The 18,999-nt window shown below is 49.1% G+C and overlaps 1 protein-coding gene across 6 annotated transcripts in view; it reads left to right on the plus strand.

The window, feature by feature from the left end:
• The window catches only part of Eml1 (EMAP like 1), a 163,459-nt gene extending 145,701 nt beyond the window's left edge, over positions 1-17,758 (plus strand). For all 6 annotated transcript variants that reach the window (XM_028882107.1, XM_028882105.2, XM_028882110.2 and 3 more), the window contains 9 exons: positions 1,255-1,380; positions 1,617-1,748; positions 3,685-3,752; positions 6,572-6,660; positions 12,380-12,477; positions 12,590-12,677; positions 14,307-14,402; positions 15,489-15,619; positions 16,259-17,758. In XM_028882107.1, the coding sequence (XP_028737940.1) occupies positions 1,255-1,380; positions 1,617-1,748; positions 3,685-3,752; positions 6,572-6,660; positions 12,380-12,477; positions 12,590-12,677; positions 14,307-14,402; positions 15,489-15,619; positions 16,259-16,384 (954 nt within the window). In that variant the 3' untranslated portion in view covers positions 16,385-17,758. The remainder of the gene's footprint in view (positions 1-1,254; positions 1,381-1,616; positions 1,749-3,684; positions 3,753-6,571; positions 6,661-12,379; positions 12,478-12,589; positions 12,678-14,306; positions 14,403-15,488; positions 15,620-16,258) is intronic.
• Positions 17,759-18,999: the final 1,241 nt, after the last annotated feature.

An 18,999-nucleotide genomic window follows, 5' to 3' on the forward strand; every position in this document is an offset into this window, starting at 1 on the left:
CACTAGGAGTCCAGGCAGGCCCCATAGCACCAGCTCAGTCATTGCCCTGCCTCAAGTCTCTGCCAACATACGCCGCAGGTAGAGACTGTGCCAGGGCAGGGCAGGGCGGGCTGCTTCTCATTGTGTTGGGCCTGGATGCCTCCTGACAGCCCCTGGGCCCAGCCGCCCCATCGAAAGAACATACTTCCCTTTAGCAGAGTGAACTGTTCTTTGCAGGGGCATTCCGAATGTCCCCCATGCCCCCCGCCCCTGTATACTTACCAATGTGCACAGTGACACCGCTCAGGACCACTTTGAAGTTAAGGGAGGTTTTTGGAATTCTTACACTTCTCAGGTTTTATCAGCTCTTGAGGCAGGAGGCCTAATAAGTCTAAAGGATAGACTAGCCAGTCTGTCTGTCTGTCTGTCTGTCTGTCTGTCTCTCTCTCTCTCTCTTTGGTTTTTTTGTTTTTGTTTTTGAGACAAGAGTCTTTCTATGTAGCCCTGGCTGGCCTGGAACTCACTATCTCAAGTTGATCTCAAACTCACAGAGATCTACTCACCTCTACCTCCCCAGTGCTATGATTAAAGGCCATCATGCCCTGCTAAGACTTTATTCTTGCTGATTCATTTAAGATATTTATATTTATAGTTTAAAAAGTAAACTGCTTGCCAAGATACAAGAGGTCCCAGGTCCACTTATGTGTGTGCATACTCTCTCTCTCCCTCTCTCTCTCTCTCTTCATCTCTCTCCCCCCCCCTCTCTCTCTCACACACACACACACACACACACACACACACACACACACACACACACGGTTTAAGGTTTTGATCACTTGCTCAACAGCTGGCTGTGGTATCTATATAACTGAGTTCCTCTTCTGGGTGCATATATAAAACTGTCAGAAAAGTCAGCACATGACACAAATATTTTTAATGCCTGAGCTAAATGCTGGTACACATCTATAATCCTAGCACTTGGGAGAGACTGAATCAGGAGGATTACCTTGAGTTGGAGGCTAGCCTGGTTTGCATAGTAAATTCAGGGCTAGCCTGAACTACACTACAGAGACATCTCTCAAAACAAAACAAAACAAAACAAACAAACAAACAAACAAAAAATGGGGTTGGGGATTTAGCTCAGTGGTAGAGCACTTGCCTAGCAAGCGCAAGGTCCTGAGTTCAATCCTCAGCTCCAGGGGGAAAAAAGATAAACAAACAAACAACTGAATGAAACCTTAAATCTTTGTTTTCGTGTGACTCTTTACCATACAGATTCCTGAGCAGTTTGGCCCAATCCGGACAGTGGCTGAGGGGAAGGGCAATGTCATCTTGATAGGCACGACTAGAAACTTTGTCCTGCAAGGCACCTTGTCAGGGGACTTCACACCCATCACTCAGGTACTGTCAACTTGGCAAATGCCAAACTCTCACACTTTGCCATTAGTACAGATGCATGTGCGCACTGGAAGAGGGCTGGATCCTGAGTTTCCCAGTGGGCTGACCTACTTCAGAGTTGTGTTTTGTGTCGTGATTAAGCTGGGGAGGAACGAACTGATGAGACAGTCATTCAGGCATGAAGTAGGCTCCTTCGCGACTGCGGGATCTCACGGTCCCCATGTCTCGGTTCTTTGTAGGGTCACACTGATGAGCTCTGGGGGCTGGCCATCCATGCCTCCAAACCTCAGTTCTTGACCTGTGGACATGACAAGCACGCCACTCTCTGGGATGCTGTCGGTCACCGGCCCGTCTGGGACAAAATCATAGAGGTAAGCGTGCATGCTGCCTTTCTGGTTTCCTTATAAAAACTCATCTGGGATGTATTTTTGCATGAAGTTAACAGTGATAAGAAGTTGTTTGAAAGCAGCGTTTTATCTTTTAGTAATTACTTTGTTTTTAAGGATGCCTCCAGTGTCCTCACCCATATCATGTTGAAGTTTACAATTGAGCTTTCTCAACAGCAGGTTAGCATCTCCAAGCAGATGATCAGGGTTCCTGAGAGCACATTTAACTGACCCAGGTGCTGAGAAAGTCTTGTGAAGAACCTGTGTTCTGTGATGGCCTGTCTAACAGAGTTATAAGCCACACTGAGGACCTGGGTTCATGTATCCTCTATGGAGTTTGAAGGCAGAGATAAAGCATTCGTTTTGAACTTTACAGGGAAACATAGATTTCTTATCAGAGCCCCAAATCCCTTCCCCAGCATGGAGATCAGGCTGGCATCCCTGAGCTATAGGCACACCAGGCTGTGAGTGTGTTGTATTGTCCTTTGTTCTTACAGCTGCCATGCAGGTTGGAAATTTTAGTTTTGCTCTGACTGTTCATCAGGGAAGTGGGGAACAGAAAGTCTGAGTTACTTGTCAAGGCCACTAAGTTAGTAAGTGGGACCTGGGGGGGAGTGGGGCATGGCTCAGTGGTTAAGTGCATGAGCTGCTCTGTAGAGGACTGTGATCCATTTCCAGCACCCACATGACAACTCACAGCCATCTGTGACTCCAGTTCCCGGGTATCTAACGCCTTGATCTGGCCTCTGGGGTCATCAGGCATGTACATGGTGCACTTACATACACGCAGACAAAACATTTATATCCATAAAAAATAAGTGACTTAGTTGCCCAGCTCAGACCGACTCCCAGCCTCAGGCTGTGCTGTTCATCCCACTGCAGTGACCCACAGGCAGCCTCCATTGGTTACTTGTATCCTGACAACTCACACACCCCATATAAGGAAACAGCCCTCTCACAGTGCCCAGGATCATGCCTTTACTCCCTGCAAAGCTGCTGGTATTTCCAAGGGCCTGGGACTGGGACTGGGTCTGGCTCTCCTGTCTTCCACTTTCAGAGAAGACGGTCACAGGGTGCTGGGCACTGCAGCCAGCTGAGGCCCAGAGTAGAGGGTCCGAAGGGTAGGCATCCCCACTGCATTGAGGGAGGGCAGCCCTCCTGCAGTTCTGTGAGCCTAGCCACCAACCGAGAGCCCTGACACTCCACCTCCCTGCCAGTCGTCAGGCAGCTAACTGCTCTAGCCTAGCAGCACTTTGGGACCAGGACTGGCATCCACAGCCCTGCGGTGTCCTAGACCTCTTCCCACCATCCTTGATAGATAGGAGCCCCTAGCCTCTCCACACCTTAGCACCCCCATATGAAAATAGTTGTGTGGTTCAGGTGAGCTGTGTTTACAGAAACAGCTTGTCGGGTAGCGGGTCAAGGGAACCCAAGTTCAGCTTGCACGTCGGCAGCGCCAGCCTTAGTGAGGACCACCTCCTTTGGAGTCAGCTAAAGATGTTGTGACTGGTATCGAGCCTCTGTCAGCTTCTGTGGTAGCATCTCTGTGCCTCCAATGTCCACTCCTGCCCTGTGTTGTGTTCCCAGATAGATGGAGCACACCATTTGACCAGCTTTCCATTGAGCCCAGGGGTCAGCGAGAGGTCTGGACACACAAGCCCCGAAGAAGAGCATTTGTGTGTCTGCCTTTCGTGACTACTGTAGATAGGACAGGCTATAAGACAACAGAGAGATTCGGCAAGGACAGACCTGTACTGCGATTGCAGTGTGACACGGATCCCAGGGGGACCGCGTTTCTTCTGGGGAGCACAGAGGCTTTTCAAACAGAGCCGGGGAGCCTGGGAAGAGTACTGCGCGGGTGGGTTTTGTGCTGTCTTGCTGTGCCTGGCCGTCTACTCACACTTCCTTTAAAATATTTTAGGATCCAGCCCAGTCTTCCGGTTTTCATCCTTCAGGGTCTGTGGTTGCGGTCGGAACACTGACTGGGAGGTAAGCCCAGCCCCCGCCCCCCACCCCCGCCCCACCCCACCCCCCAGCACCGCCTGTGCTGTCAGAGCTATGGAGAGCAGCTGGATGTCTGAGCCTCCCCAGAGGCAGAGGCAGGTACATACCAACTTTGGCTGCACCTTCTCTGTCCCAGTGATTTACTGAGAATTAAATCAAAACCCAAAAGAGAAACTGAGGCCTTCCCATTTGAAACCCTGAGGAAAGCCATGTCTCTTCCTCAGCTCCACCCCCAATGCATCCCATCTGCCTCCAGTTCCAGAGGCCCCAGAGTAGTGATTCTTAACCTATGGGTCACAATTCCTAAACTCAATGGAAAATACGAATATTTACATTATGATTCTTTTTTTTAGAAACAGTTGTGTAGCTAATGATATGTTTCTTTCTTTCTTTTTTTTTTAAAGATTTTATTTATTTATTACATATATAGTGTTCTTCCTGCATGTATGCCTGCAGGCCAGAAGAGGGCACCAGATCTCATTATAGATGGTTGTGAACCACCATGTGGTTGCTGGGAATTGAACTCAGGACCTCTGGAAGATCAGTCAGTACTCTTAACCTCTGAGCCATCTCTCCAGCCCTACATTATGATTCTTAACAGTAGCAATATTACAGCTATGAAGCAACAACGAAAATAATTTTATGGTTGGGGGGTCATCATGATATGAGGAACTGTATTAAAGGGCCACAGCATTAGAAAGGTTGAGAATCACTGGGCAAGAAAGCATTCCAAAGCCCCGAGAAATGAAGCCTGCTTTCTCAGCCGGGGAAACTTTCAGCCCTGTAAGACAGCGCCCAGATGCTGGGCCTCACGTTCAGACTCGGCTTCCTCTCGCCAGCCTCCGCTGACACACTGGGCAGCAGATCTGCACTCGCTCCCCAGCTTCCCCGTGGAGCAGCAGTGCGTCTGTGAGACAGTTATGTAAGCTCTGACTGTCTTTCCTGTCTGTGAGCTATGGTAATTCCACCAACACGGACGACTGAAAAAGCCATGCACGTGGTAACATCTGCTGAGCTGGCGAGCAGGTGACCGCTTTGGCGGCGGCTGGTATTACCATGGTTGGGCAGGGTTTGGCTGTGCTTCCTTTTTGTTCGATTCAATAGAGCAGCCTTCAGGGGATGTGCTCCAAGACCCCTGCCGGATGTCTAAGGACGTAGTTGGTACAGAACCCCCTGTAGCCTAGCTCTTTCCTCTTATACACGCCTGGGATAAAATCTGATGGAGCAATGTGGCCCAGTGAGAGGTGAGCGACGCTAACTAATGATCAGATGGACCCGTTGTGACTGTAGACATTCTGTACCTGTGGTTTTGTCTCAAAGCATCTGGTTATGGTGGACTCACCTCCCCCGTGGTGGGATAAAATGATTCAGTTCCTCACAGAGATGGAATGGAGTGAATAATGTCCTCAGAACAGACACAACGTAAAACTTACAAATTTTTTTTTAAAATTTTCCGTTCAATATTTTCAAGCTTGAGGTTGAAACGGGCAGTGAAGTCATGGAGAGCAAAACCCTGGATGAGGAGGACTGAGTCTATTATAGCTCCAGCTATAATATTCTTAGACGCTCCCTCCCATCATCCCTTTCCCGAAAGCATACCACTCGATTCTGTTTCTGTACCTGTGGGGTTTATAAAGACAACTACTCACAAGTCATAGTAGCAGTGTCTTAAAAGTCTTCCTGAAAAATGTTTGCAGGGGAGGGGCTGGAGAGATGGCTCAACAGTTAAGGGCACATATTGTTCTTGCAGAGGACCCAGTGTGTTCCCCAGAACTACCAGGCTGCTCACAGCCATGTCTAACTCCATCTCCAGGGGATCTGGTACCCTCTGCTGGCCTTCTCTGGCACTGCATGTGTGTATAAAAACCCACACAAACACTGTACACGTGATTTATTATTATTATTTTTTAATCAAAAAATGCTTGCATGATGACACTCATGTGCACATACAGGCACACATGGAGTCTCTTTGAGACATCAGAGCTTTAATTCAGTAGACCCTTCCCTCTGAAGACTCTAGTAGCCTCACGGACATCATCTGCTGACAGGGGACATGTGACAGTGTTCAGAATTGAAGTGTCCTAGGATAAAATAGATGACACATGTGACCTAATCCTACCACTTTATCTACTCCACCTACATCTTTAATCCCAGGACCAAATACTCAGCTGAAAGCAACATATAGGTTCCAGGAAGCCCGCCCCCCCCAGCCCCCGGGGTGGGCAGTTAGATCCCAAATGGTAGACAAGACGGCAGTTCCTCTGCATCCATCATCCAGGTCTGAAACCACAGCAGCCAGAGCCACAGCTGGGACCTGGGAGCTCCATCATTCTGACGCTTAACACACCCCGTTTCCTGCTCCCTGGCCTTAGGAGAAGCATCGATTAGTCCTAGCACAGTGGGGGGCATGGGGGGAGCAGTCAAACTGTCCTAGCCCCTCACCTCTCTACCCACACTCTGGGGTCCTCCTCCTCACCCTAGACCAGAGCTCTGGGGCAGCCACCTCATGTCCATGGCTCTCGGCTGCACCTCTGACCACAGGCTCTGATGTCAGGTTTTGCTCATGGCCAGGGCTTTCCTGCCTCCTGTGTGCAAACAAGACCCCGAGGAAGCCTTCAGTGCTGAGTTCTGAAGGGCGTGTGGTGGTTGTCAATGAATGTGCCGTTCCTTACTGGGGGGAAAGCTGGTGGGCAGGGAATTTCCCTGAATGAGAGCCGAGTGTGTTCGTGATTAACAGGCTGATGCTGCTGGACAGCCTTGCGTTTCACAGACAGCTCAGTGCGTGTGTCTCACGTTTACCACAGGTGGTTTGTGTTTGACACGGAAACGAAGGACTTGGTCACCGTCCACACAGATGGGAACGAGCAGCTGTCCGTGATGCGATATTCACCAGGTCAGATGCAACTTTAAAATTCTCACGAATGATGCCATTCTGTACAAGAAACAAGTTGACAGCCCTGCTCCGAGGGAAACTTAGCTTAAGCATGCACATAGCTGTGTTTGCAGGATTTGTACGCCCTACCCCGTCCCGTCACTGTGCAACCCTCTCTCTCTCCCTCTCTCTCTCTCTCTCTCTCTCTCTCTCTCTCTCTCTCTCTCTCTCTCTCTCTCTCTCTCTCTCTCTCTCTCATGTCTTGAGGCAAGATTTCTCTGCCTGTCCTGGAACTCACTCTGTAGACCAGGCTGGCCTCGAAACCCCAGAGATCCGCCTGCCTCTGCCTCGCGAGTGCAGGGATTAAAGTCGTGCACCACCACACCTGTTAGAGAAAATCTCAAACAGAATTAGAGTATCAGGGTGAGGCCCCCACCCCATCACTAGGCTTTGAAGTGATACCCTGTTGCCTTCATGCCCCTCCAAGATGTGTGTCATTTGCCCATTATAAATGTTCACGGGGGCTGGGGACATGGCCCCTTCCGTAAAGTGTGGGCCCTGAAAGAGTGAGTTCGGATGATCTATTTCCCAGCCCTGTCTGGTAAATTTGTATTTATTCTTCTGGATATTCCTGTTATTTTGGATGAAATTTTTCTGAATTTTATTTCCAGATGGTTGGTTACTAGTATATGGAAATAAAATAGAATTTTGCCTATGGCTCTTATATAAGTTCCCCTTCCTAAACTCTCTAATCAGTTTTAAAGGGGGGGGGTATCATGTGCATATATGTATATGTTACATATGTGTGGTTTGTGTATATACATGTGTGGTTTGTATATATTCATGTGTGTGATTTGGTGTGCGTGGTTTATGTATGTACGTGTGGTGTGTGTGTTGGTATGTCATATATGTGTGTGTGTATGTATGTGTGTATGGTTTGTGTATATGTGTAGGTTGTATGTGTGTGGTATTTGTGGAATGTGTGTGTATGTGTGTAGTTTATTTACATGTGTGATTTATGTATGTGTGTATATAATTCTTCAGGATTTTCCTCATACAACATGATTTCATCTGTAAATAAAAAGTTTGCTTTCTCTTTGGATATAGACGCCTTTACTTCTCCTGCACTGCATAGCGGGTTCCTCCAGGAAACTGTTGGCGGGGCTGGCTGGGTGGCGCTTGTTTTGCTTTCAGACTTTCATGTTTAGGGGCAGAGATGCCATCTTGAGAACATTCTCTTCCATCCTGATTGTTCTCAGCGTAAGAAGTGTTGAGATTTGTCAAATGCTTTTCTACATCTCTTAAGATGGAGAATGTGAAAAAAAAAAAAAAGTGAGCCAGGCGTGGTGGAGCACACCTTTAATCCCAGCAGAGGCAGAGGTAGGAGAATCTCTGTGAGTTCAAGGCCAGCCTGGTCTACAGAGTGAGTTCTGGGACAGCCAGGGCTACATAGTGAGACCTTCCTTGTCTTGAAAGAAAAAAAAAGATGGAGAACGTGTTTGTTCTTTTTAAATGTGGCATATTGATTTTTCAACATTCAACCAACTACATTCCTGTGATAAGTAGTTTTATTACAGTGTTTCACAGCATTTTTCTATTGTTAAATTTTAGTTATAGTATTCTGTGGAGGGTTTTGCATTCATGTTTGTGAGGGACGTTGTTCTATAGTGATACTGTAATGTCTTAATTAGGAAAGTGCTATTGGCCATATAGAGTGTGATGAGGCATGCCTCTCCTGTTTTCTGAGCTTATGGAAGAGTTATAGTCCAGAGAGAGAGAGAGACAGACAGATAGACAGACAGACAGACACACACACACACATACACACATATGCACACAGAGACAGAGAGACAGAAGATACATAGATATACACACAGAGAGACAGAGAAATAGATAATACATACACACACATACAGAGAGAGACAGGAGAGAGGAGAGAGAGAGAGGAGAGAGGGAGAGGAGAGAGGGAGAGGAGAGAGGGAGAGGGAGAGGGAAAGGGAGAGGATAGCAAATTCCAGACTGGGCTACATAGCAAATTAGTCTCTCCTCCCTCTCCCTCTCCCTCTCCCGCTCCCTCTCCCTCTCCCTCTCCCTCTCTCCTCTCCCTCTCTCCTCTCCCTCTCTCTTCTCCCTCTCTCCTCTCTCTCTCTCCTCTCTCCTGTCTCTCTCTGTATGTGTGTGTATGCATTATCTATTTCTCTGTCTGGTGCCTTTTTAAGAAATTATAGCTTTATTCTGAATTTTTTTTCTTCAAGGCAGTTTGATGACATGGGTCCATTTGGAGCTTGTTTTCTTGTGTTAGGCAATCTGTCAGCACCAACATGTATAGTATTTTATTCCAATCCTTTTGGCTTATCCAACACTCTTGGGAGTAGCCTGTCTCTCATTCTTGACGCTGGTAACTGAGGTCCTCTCTCTTGGTCGCGCAGTCAACTAGACAAAGCCATGTCAGCCTTGCCGATCTTTGTTTGCAAAGAGTCAATTCTGTGTGTCACTGATGGGTCTTTTCCTTTTGTTTTTCTATCCTAGTGTTTATGCTCCCCTTTTTTCCTGTTTGACTTATCTTGAGTTCCCACTTTTCCGCCTCTGAAGGCAAACACCCAGGTTAATTAGGGAATAACTTTCCTGGTACAGATGCTATAAACCCCCCACCCCCAGCCCCCACCCTCCACCTCCCCAACCCCACCCCCGTCACCGCCTAAGCCACACCTCAGACATTTTAATGTGTGTTTCCAGCTCACAAATACTTCTAGCTCCCCATGTGCATTCTTCTTTGGGCTGCCCTTAGGTGTCTCGTCCTTCTCGTAGTTATTATGAAGCTCTAGAATGAGTAAGGGAGAGCCTCGTCCTGTAGCCTGTCTCCTTCAGAAGCTGCTCCTGTGAGCAGGGCCGGTGTTTCCATTTCTTCTCTGTTATCCCGATGGCAGTCCCTGGAGCTTCGCTCTGGGTAATGCTGCCTTCCCCTCTGAGGCACGGACTGCCCACTGTATGTGAGCGCCCTGGGCCAGCCACCCGTCTGGAGTCTGGGCGCTTTGTCAACCCAATGGTTTTCACAACCAGACAGCACATTTGAGAGGTGCCCGTGTGTTCTCTGACAGAGGAGTGGAGGAGATAAAAAAAATATGTTACCTATGTCTAGAAGGTGGCAGGGAGGCCCAGGAGCAGCACCTGGGCAGGGGACAAAGACTCTGGGGAGTGGCTGTCTAGTCAGTGCTCTATTGCTGTGAAGAGACACCGTGACCAATGCGACTCTTACAAGAGGAAGCATTTAATTGGGAGCTTGCTTACAGTTTCAGTACCATCGTCACGGTAAGGAGTCTGGCGGCAAGCAGGCAGGCGCCGAAGCAGTATCTCAGAGCTACATCCTGATTTGTAGGCAGAGAGAGAGAGAGAGAGAGAGAGAGAGAGAGAGAGAGAGAGAATGCACAGGCAAGCTGACTAGGCATGGGCTTTTGAAACCCCAAACCCCAGTGACACACTTCCTCCAACGAGGCCACACCTCCTAATCCTCATCCTTTCAAATAGTGCCACTCCCTGGTGACTAAGCATTGAAATCTGCGAGTCTATGGGGGCCATTCTTAATTCAAACCACCACAGTGGCCTTGGGTCACACTGGCTGGCCGAGCTGACACCGGAACCCAGGCAGCCATGAAACACATGGCAGGTCAGGGTGCTTATTGCCAAGCCTGGCCGCCTGAGTTGGATTCCCTAGGACCCAAATGGTGGAAGGAGCAAAGTAACCCCCTATGAATTGTCTTCTGATCTCCATTCACGTAGTGTGGCATGCATGTGCGCGCGCGTGCGCACACACACACACACACACACACCACCCACACACACACCCTATGCCACTTTGGTTCTAATCCTAAAATACGGAGTGGGCAACCCCTGCCTGATAAGGTTGGAGCAGGTTAATGTGGGAACAGCTAGACAGCACTGGCCCCTAGCCACCACTGGGAAAGTGACAGAACTAGTGGTTGTCAGTGCAAAGGGCCGTGGCCATGATCAGATGGTGTCAGTACAGGGACACTGGATCTTCTGAAGCTCCCTGGCCCTGTCTGGAGCCAGCCGTGTGGATGGTCTGCCCAGGATCCCAGCTTCTGTAATAGTCTTTCTTCCTCCCCCCCCCCCCCCAGCAAATATGCTTGCCCTCTCCCTTTGGGTCTCCTGACTGCTTAGGCTGTTTCAGTCTTGCCCTCCTCCCCCATCTTGCTGGGGCATCCTAAAATACCATCTCCTGGTGGTCTCAGGCCATGCCACCCTGTGCAATCCTCCTATGGGGAGAGAACTGGCCTTCTGGAGGAAGCGACGGTGTATGCCAGTGGCTGCCAGGGACTCCCCAGGGGTTGTCTAGTGAGCCTGACCGAGGACTGTGAAAGGCAGCCTGCACATGTGTGGTAGTTTGAAAGACAATGTCTCCCAGAGGGGGTGGCACTAATAGGAGGTGTGGCCTGTTGGAGTAGGTGTGGCCTTATTGGAGGAAGTGTGTCACTGTGGGGGTGGGCTTTGACGTTTCCTATGAGACAGTTCACTTCCCATTGCCTGCCAATCAAGATGTAGGACTCTCAGCTCCAGTACCATGTCTCACCAGGATGATAATGGACCGAACCTCTGACACTGTAAGCCATCCCATTACATGTTTTCCTTTATAAGAGTTGCTGTGGTCATGGTGTCTCTTCACAGCAATAGAAACCCTAACTAAGACAGCATGCTTCATGGACAGGGAGGGATGATCAGCAAGAGCGAGGACTTGCCTGCAGCCAGGCTGGCTTGGGGAACCCACCATTCCTCACTCCTTTCTCAGCTCCCCTCCTAACAACTGGAGGTCCCCACTCTGATGTCGTTACCTTATCTTTCCTGCTGGCCCTGCTCAGGACATGCTGGCGTTTCTGGACTAGTCTCCAGACCCTGTTTCTTCCTGGTAGGTCCTAGGGTCTCCCCCATCATCAACTTTGGCTGCTGCTTGTTGGCCAGCTCAGGAAGGACTCTGCCACCTTTACCCAAAGCTTCTTGCCTGGACTATCAGTACTAGCCCTGCACCCCCACAGCCTAGTCCTTGACACAGGCAGGTGAATCTACTAAAGTGGGGCCTTGTGGAGATACAAGGATGCTTTCTAGGCTCTGTGCCCTGTGAGGAAGGCTGTGCTGCAGAGATCTGGTCTCGGATAGCTGGGACTATAGAACTCGGTCTCCACCCTGCAGGGGTGGGGAAAGGGGCAGCCAGGGAAGGGTTTTATATAATTTATAAAATTCTATTTCAGGGGCTGGAGAGAGAGTTCACTGTTTAAGAGTGTTAGCTGCTCTTGCAAAGGATCCAAGTTCAATTCCCAGCACCCATAGGGCAACTTATAACAATCTGTAACTCCAGTTCCAATGGTTCTGATGCCCCCTTCTGGCCTCCTCAGGCACTGCACGTACATGGTGTACATACCTACATCTACATACACATGGACAAAATACACATACACATAAAATAAAAATAAGTATTTCAAACCTATGTTTAAAAGTTTGGGAAAAAAGGGATTTTATAAACTTTTACCAGATTCCATACTCATTATTCTGCGGGTATTTTTCAAATGAGAACTTTGAAAGCTGTATAGGATGCATTGAAAAGCGATGCTTCCCTTTGACTAGTTCATTCATTGGGCTGCTTGGTCCAACTCTGTGGTGGCAAGTAGCATTTTCTCTTGTGATTTATAAAATGGTGACTTCACGAGTGCAACCTGTCCTGTTTCTGCAGATGGGAATTTCTTAGCGATAGGCTCGCACGACAACTGCATCTACATATACGGCGTTGGAGACAACGGGAGGAAATACACAAGAGTTGGCAAGTGCTCCGTACGTTCTTCCGTTTCCTGGGGATGCTTATGTGGTCACTGTATTACTGTGGCGCGGTGTCTGCCAAGTTCAGGAAGGCAAGAGGGACTTACCCAGTGTTCTCCTCTCCCAGGGCCATTCCAGCTTCATCACCCACCTGGACTGGTCGGTGAACTCACAGTTCCTGGTCTCAAATTCCGGGGACTACGAAATCCTTTACTGTGAGTAACAGGCAACAGGGTCGTCTGGGTTTAGATTACAGAGGACACTCATTCTGAGACTCCCTTGGGCCTGTGTGGGATGAGGCCCTCTCCATCCCTCGGTGTCCTCTATGATGCGGAAGAGTTGGCCTAACCCCAGTTTGGGTTGATTGGGAGGGGTCTTGTTGTAGAGCAGGGCCCACCCTGGGGGAAGAGGTGAGCTTTGTGTGGAGGTCCAGGAGGTGGGTGAATGTCACGGTATGACTGTCCCCGGTAACGGGACCCTCCCAAACAAACAGACACCATGAAGTCCCTCCCACTTGGGGTGGACAAAAGCCCCTGCATCCTATTCCTTTTCTTTAAGCCTATCTTTGGCTAGTCTCTGTTCTTAGGCAGGACCTGGGAGGAAGAAGGATGCTAACAGCAGTACCTGCATGTGCCTGAGCAAAACAGAGGGGGCGTGGGACACCAGAGTACTCTGGTTCTCCACCCGCAAGGAGCTCCTTAGAATGCACACTGCTGTTTGCCTGCATTCTCATGACCCAAAGTGTTTTCTGGCACTTTCAGGCTCGTCCTATCTTACAAATAAAGAAATCCAGGTTCAGATGCTGGTGAGGGGCCAAAGGCCGGTGGGTAGGGAGGAAGTTACACTCCCCTGGGCCTGTTGCCACTTGTTAAGGAGCCTGGGAAAGGCAGGGAAGAGAGGCAGCCAGTTCCAGGAGGAAGCCCCTCCTCTGAGGGTCCCGCCTTGCACAGCTGCATAGCAGCAGATGCTCTGGGCATGGGCCTGGGTCTAGAACCAGACATGGGCACCTAGGCCATCAGTGAGGTTCATCTAGGGGACAGACAGATAGATGAGCCTGGAGGCCTTGGCACTTGCTGAGATTGATTTCCATGCACTTCCTTCCCTACCTCAGAGCTGAAGAGGCTGAGGGATGTGCATGAGAGCACACATGCATGTGTGTGTGTGTGTGTGTGTCCGTGTGTGTGTGCCTGTGTGTGTGTGCCTGTGTGTGTGTGTGTGTCCGTGTGTGTGTCTGTGTGTGTGTGCCTGTGTGTGTGTGTGATGTATGTGTGTGTGGTGTGTATATGTGTGTGTGGTGTGTGTGTGTCTGTGTGTGGGGGTGTGTGTGTATGTGTGTGTGTAGTGTGTGTCTGTGTGTGTGTGCCTATGTGTGTGTCCATGTGTGTGTCTGTGTGTGTGTCAATGATGTGTGTGTGGGGGTGTGTGTGTATGTGTGTGTGTAGTGTGTGTTTGTGTGTGTGCGTGTGTGTGCGCGCACGCACGCATGCACGTGTGGGCTAGAAGGGGACTGAACAGCCCAGAAGCAGGGCAGGGTTCAGGCCTGCCATGAGGACACTGAGCAATAGGTGGCTGGGGACCAGAGACTGGTCACAGATGGGAGAAGCCAGGCTGGAGGTGGGGAGCAGAGGGGAGTCTTAGAGAAGGACATGGAATGCTGAAAGGCAGCCCCTCCTAAAACCCAGATTTGCACTCCTTCGCTCACAAACTGACAACTGTGTATGCCACTCCCATGAGTAGGAAGGTGGGAGTCTTCTCAGATGGGGCACGGCTCTGAGGACCCTGCTTGGCCCCAGGGAGAGCTGGGGTCTTGGCTGAAAAATCACGAGGCTGTTTGCTTCTTCCAGGGGTCCCGTCTGCCTGTAAGCAAGTCGTGAGCGTGGAAACCACAAGGGACATTGAGTGGGCCACCTACACCTGCACCTTGGGATTCCATGTCTTTGGTAGGGGTCCGCAGATGTCACTGACTTTGAACATGGAATGTGTTCTAATGTATGAGGTCACACCACCTCAAGTCTTTCTTTAGGGATTTATTTATTTTTAATTGTTTATGGGTATGAGTGTTTTGTTCCATGTCTGTCTGTGCACCATGTGTGTGCAGTGCCCGTGGAAGCCAGAAGAGGGCGTCAGATCCCCTTGGTACTACAATTGATGATAGTTATTATCTGCCACATAGGTGATGGGAATCAAACCCTAGCTCTAAGCCACCACCTTCAATCTTGTCCATCTGCTCTGTCCCTACTTGGGGCCGTGATACACATTCTCCTCATCTCCCGGGCTCAGGCCAGGTGAGAAGGATGAGGAGGTGATTAACCCTTCCAAAGCACAGGACAATCCTCCCCGAGTGGTTACATGGATGTTGTACCTACATGAACCATGCAGCACCTAATTTATTTACCACTTGTTAGGATTATGTGCTTTGACCCTTAGCCTAAAATTCTCACTTCCTCCAAAGCTCATCTTAGGATACATAGCCTAAGCTGCTACGATCCAAACAGCTGGAAGTCAGCAGGCTGACAGGAATTCCCTAAGTGTGGTGCCTCTCATTTCTTAGTGTTGATTGTCCAGTCCTGTAGGTTCACACCCGGGCTGCCTGCTGAGGAGCTGGTGTGTACTCGGCTCTCTCAGATGTAAAGTTCTCAACCAAAAGTCTCTCCCAGGACAGTGTCCCGACCCTCCAGGTACCTCTGCAATCTGGAGGACCTGCAAGGGAAAGGCATCACTTCATAACCAGGGCAGCTGGTCCTCTGCCATTGCATCCGGAAGTGCTCCCAAGGAAGGCGGGCAGCTCAGAAGGCTGCTGGGGCCGTGTGATTCAGCGAAGCCATTAGAAGCCATGCGGAGCTTCTCCAGGCTGGCCCAGGGTAGACAAACCAGGAGCCAGAGAGAGGCAGGGGGTGGAAATGAGCGTCCTCCTGGCCCTTGATTCTAGAGCCCAGGCTGAAGGGTTTCTCTCTGCGGCCCGTTGGTGACCAGTTCCTACGTGTTGTGCCTCGGGGGTTTCCAGTATTGTCTGTGCTCTGTTTCAGGAGTGTGGCCAGAAGGCTCGGACGGAACAGACATCAACGCTGTCTGCCGGGCCCACGAGAAAAAGCTCCTGTGCACAGGCGATGACTTCGGCAAAGTGCACCTCTTCTCCTACCCTTGCTCACAGTTCAGGGTAAGGCCTTCGCCATGCACACTCTTCCTACAGGGCATGCGCTGATGCTCTGACCTGTTGGAAATGAGCTGCCAGCATAGGACCCTGCTAATCTGCTGCCCAAGCACCTCTGGGGTTCCCCACTGCCCTCGGGGCAACCTCCACCCAGCTCTCTGTATCTGGTATGTCTGCCTCTGCAGCTATATGGGCTTCACCCTGACACACACACACACACACACACACACACACACACACACACACACGCCTGTTCCCTACCTCCCCATGCCCACTCCAGCCTTGCTAAGCTGTCCAACCTGTGCCTAGATTGCTTTCCTGGGCCTTGGTGAATCTGAACATCCTTCAGCCAGAAGACCCTATCCCTCACCCCAGCAACTGCTTAGTCCCACCCTAGGGTTGGCTCATACCTGGTGCATCCTCTGGCATCGACCGTACTTGATTTCAGGTCTGTCATGTGCTTGCTTCTGTCCTGGGGGATTCTTTCTGCACCCCTCTTGAGTCCTGAAAACAAAGCAGGGTGCACAGACAAGAGCCGCTTACAAGGGGGAGGGTAATGAGTTATGGACTGACCTCCAATCCAAGCGTTTCCTGTCGCCCCAGTCAGCTCCATCTAAGCTTTACCTCCTTGCCATACTTTTCCAGGCTCCAAGCCACATCTACAGCGGACACAGCAGCCACGTCACCAACGTCGATTTCCTCTGTGAAGACAGCCACCTTATCTCCACGGGTGGGAAAGACACAAGCATCATGCAGTGGCGGGTCATTTAGTCCCCAAGGGAGCTCCGGGAGCAGATCGTGCCCGAGGAGACAGACTCACGTTCCGCTTGGTCACTGTGATTTCTGTTTTGTCTACAAACTCTTACAAACCTCAGGAAAATTGTCCCTCTACCGGTTACCTTAGTCGGGGAGCCAGCGAGTGTCACACCAGATAAGCGGCTTTCGTGTCCTCTTTTGTTATATAAGTGCGGGACAGAATGCATGTTGGGTAAAGAAAGTTCCCAAGGTTTACATGGCAGTGGCATCGATCGAAGGGACTGGTGTGTCCTTGTGGTCACTTTTCTATGAACTCTTCAAAATGGTCACAGAATGCCTTTTAAAATATTGTATATAGTCCTCACTGCTTCACCTTGCTAAGTCAGATATTTATGATAATGAAGTACTGAACTGGGGTCGTTGACTGGTTGGTCCTAAAAGGATAAATCACATAACTGATTTGCCCAGCTGAATCAGGAATGCAAATACCAGACTTTCCTTGGTCATGTATCTAAGATCTCACTAACTCCTCCCTTTGGGAGGCTGGCAGGAACGGGGCTGTGTTCTCTCTGGATAAGCAGTTTCTACTACAGAACCCATGGGCTCCAGTGGGATGTATAGGTGCTTCCACACTCTGGATAGACTGTCTATCCTTCCTGGGGACACAGCCAGTTTCTCAGCACCTCCACAGATTGCAGCCCCATCTCTGTTCGTGGGCCCTGATTAATGGTGAGACCTTCAGCCACCATTCTCTGTGTATTAATGGCATGATACGGTATTGTCCTTGTATAGAGTTTAGCAGCTCATGATAAACCGCTCAAGGCTGGGCCTCGCTGTGTGTGCTTTGGACATTGTACGTTTGTACCCGACGACCAAGTAGATCAAGTTGGAGAGGGACTCTCTTCAGTGTTGCGGTGGTGGTCTGTGGAGTGCAGCACCTCAGAGGTTCCCAGGGCTAAGGGCAGCTTCCTTTCCCGACTCTGGTGCATGGACAGTGCGCAGCATATGGACTAAAATTATGCTCTGACAAGTAGAACATAGGTGGTCTAAATGTGTCAAGAAGGCCTTACCCCTCGTGTGACGGATTGATTTATTGTTTACATTGGGGACTGTATCTCGGATTTTTAAATAGAAGGATTACCAAGAGTTAATGACAAATGCTGAGATTTCTAACTCATTTAAGCAAGTAAGTGAATTGAGTTATCTGAACTCCATCACACTGGTTGTTTAGAGTGGCCGATGAAGGACAACATTGGAGACATGTACCTTGCCATCTCTAGCCTGCTGTGAAAGGGCAGGGCACTGGAAAAGAACGTGACTCAAGATGAAGCCGTTTGTATGTACCCTTATCAAATATATTCTATAATGAAATAAAACCGGAAAAATGGATTTCTTATTGACCTATGTTTCTGAAAGTATATAAATTAAAGTATTTTAAATTAGCTATGATCCACACTACATTCTGTTCCCATACTGAGGGCTCACTCCCCTGGGTCCCTGGCAGATGGAATTCTGCTTTGCACACAGTTTGAAAACCTTCATCAGATGGGAAAACCCTAAAAAATACTGGCAAAATAGTCCCTTTTAATTGATAGTTAAAGGATTAGGTATCAAGGAAGGGAAAGAGACCTAGGACAATCTGCATATTGGCTCCTTTGGTATTACCATGACCAGTACCTGATAGGAACCACACTTCAAGGAGGGAGGACTTGGCTTAGTTTGTGGTGTCGGGGGCTTCAGGCCACTGTCACTTGGCTCCAAGCATTTGGGGAGAACGTCATGGTGAGGGGAACAGATTGGAGAAGCGATTTCATTGTCTGATAATCAGGAAACAGAGACATCAGCCATCCGAGGACCAACCTCAGTGACTACTCCTCTAGTGACGCTCAAGTTTCCAGAACTTACCACAATAGCCACACCAACTGGGGACCAAGCATTCAAAGCCTGTAGGCAACAGTTCATACACAAACACAACATATAAGTCAAGCAGAGAGAGACGTATATGCATACACTCATATTTAAGATATGTACGTACATAGTATTCTATATTTTATTAGTTATGAGGACAATGATAAGTTTTATGTATTTAAGCCTACCATCACAACATTAAGTATATATTATATAGTAATTACTTATAAATAGTATTAACTAGCACTATTGCGGTGATACCATATTTAAATGGCTCAGTGTTAGCTTTACAGGTAGCATTTGTTAATTATTCATATAACACACAATGATGGCTTACCACTGCTCACCCCATCCTGGAGACAGGGAGCTGACTTGTCTCTGCTTGTATTGAGGAAGCTGGAGAGAAGGATGTAGTTAGGATTCTCTGTAACTGAGACATAAGAAAAAATTTGTTTTCTAGAATCAACAAACAAGTAGGTGTCTTAGCATCCATTTGTTGAAAGCTGTGGCGGTATTTAACTTCACTTTGAACTCAGATTAAATATAGTTAGTACTTCCTGCGTACCTGCACAGCTCCGCGGTCCGATGCATTCCGCCACCTAGTGGCAAGACAGCAGAACACAGTCCATCTTTCCCCTCAGCACTGTGTGTGGAGAAGGACCGCGATCTCTTATTCCACTGGGTGGTCTCCGCTGTGTAGGGACACATGCACAAGCTGACTG

The sequence above is a fragment of the Peromyscus leucopus genome, chromosome 14 (assembly GCF_004664715.2).
Source record: "Peromyscus leucopus breed LL Stock chromosome 14, UCI_PerLeu_2.1, whole genome shotgun sequence".
Taxonomy (NCBI): Eukaryota; Metazoa; Chordata; class Mammalia; order Rodentia; family Cricetidae; genus Peromyscus; species Peromyscus leucopus.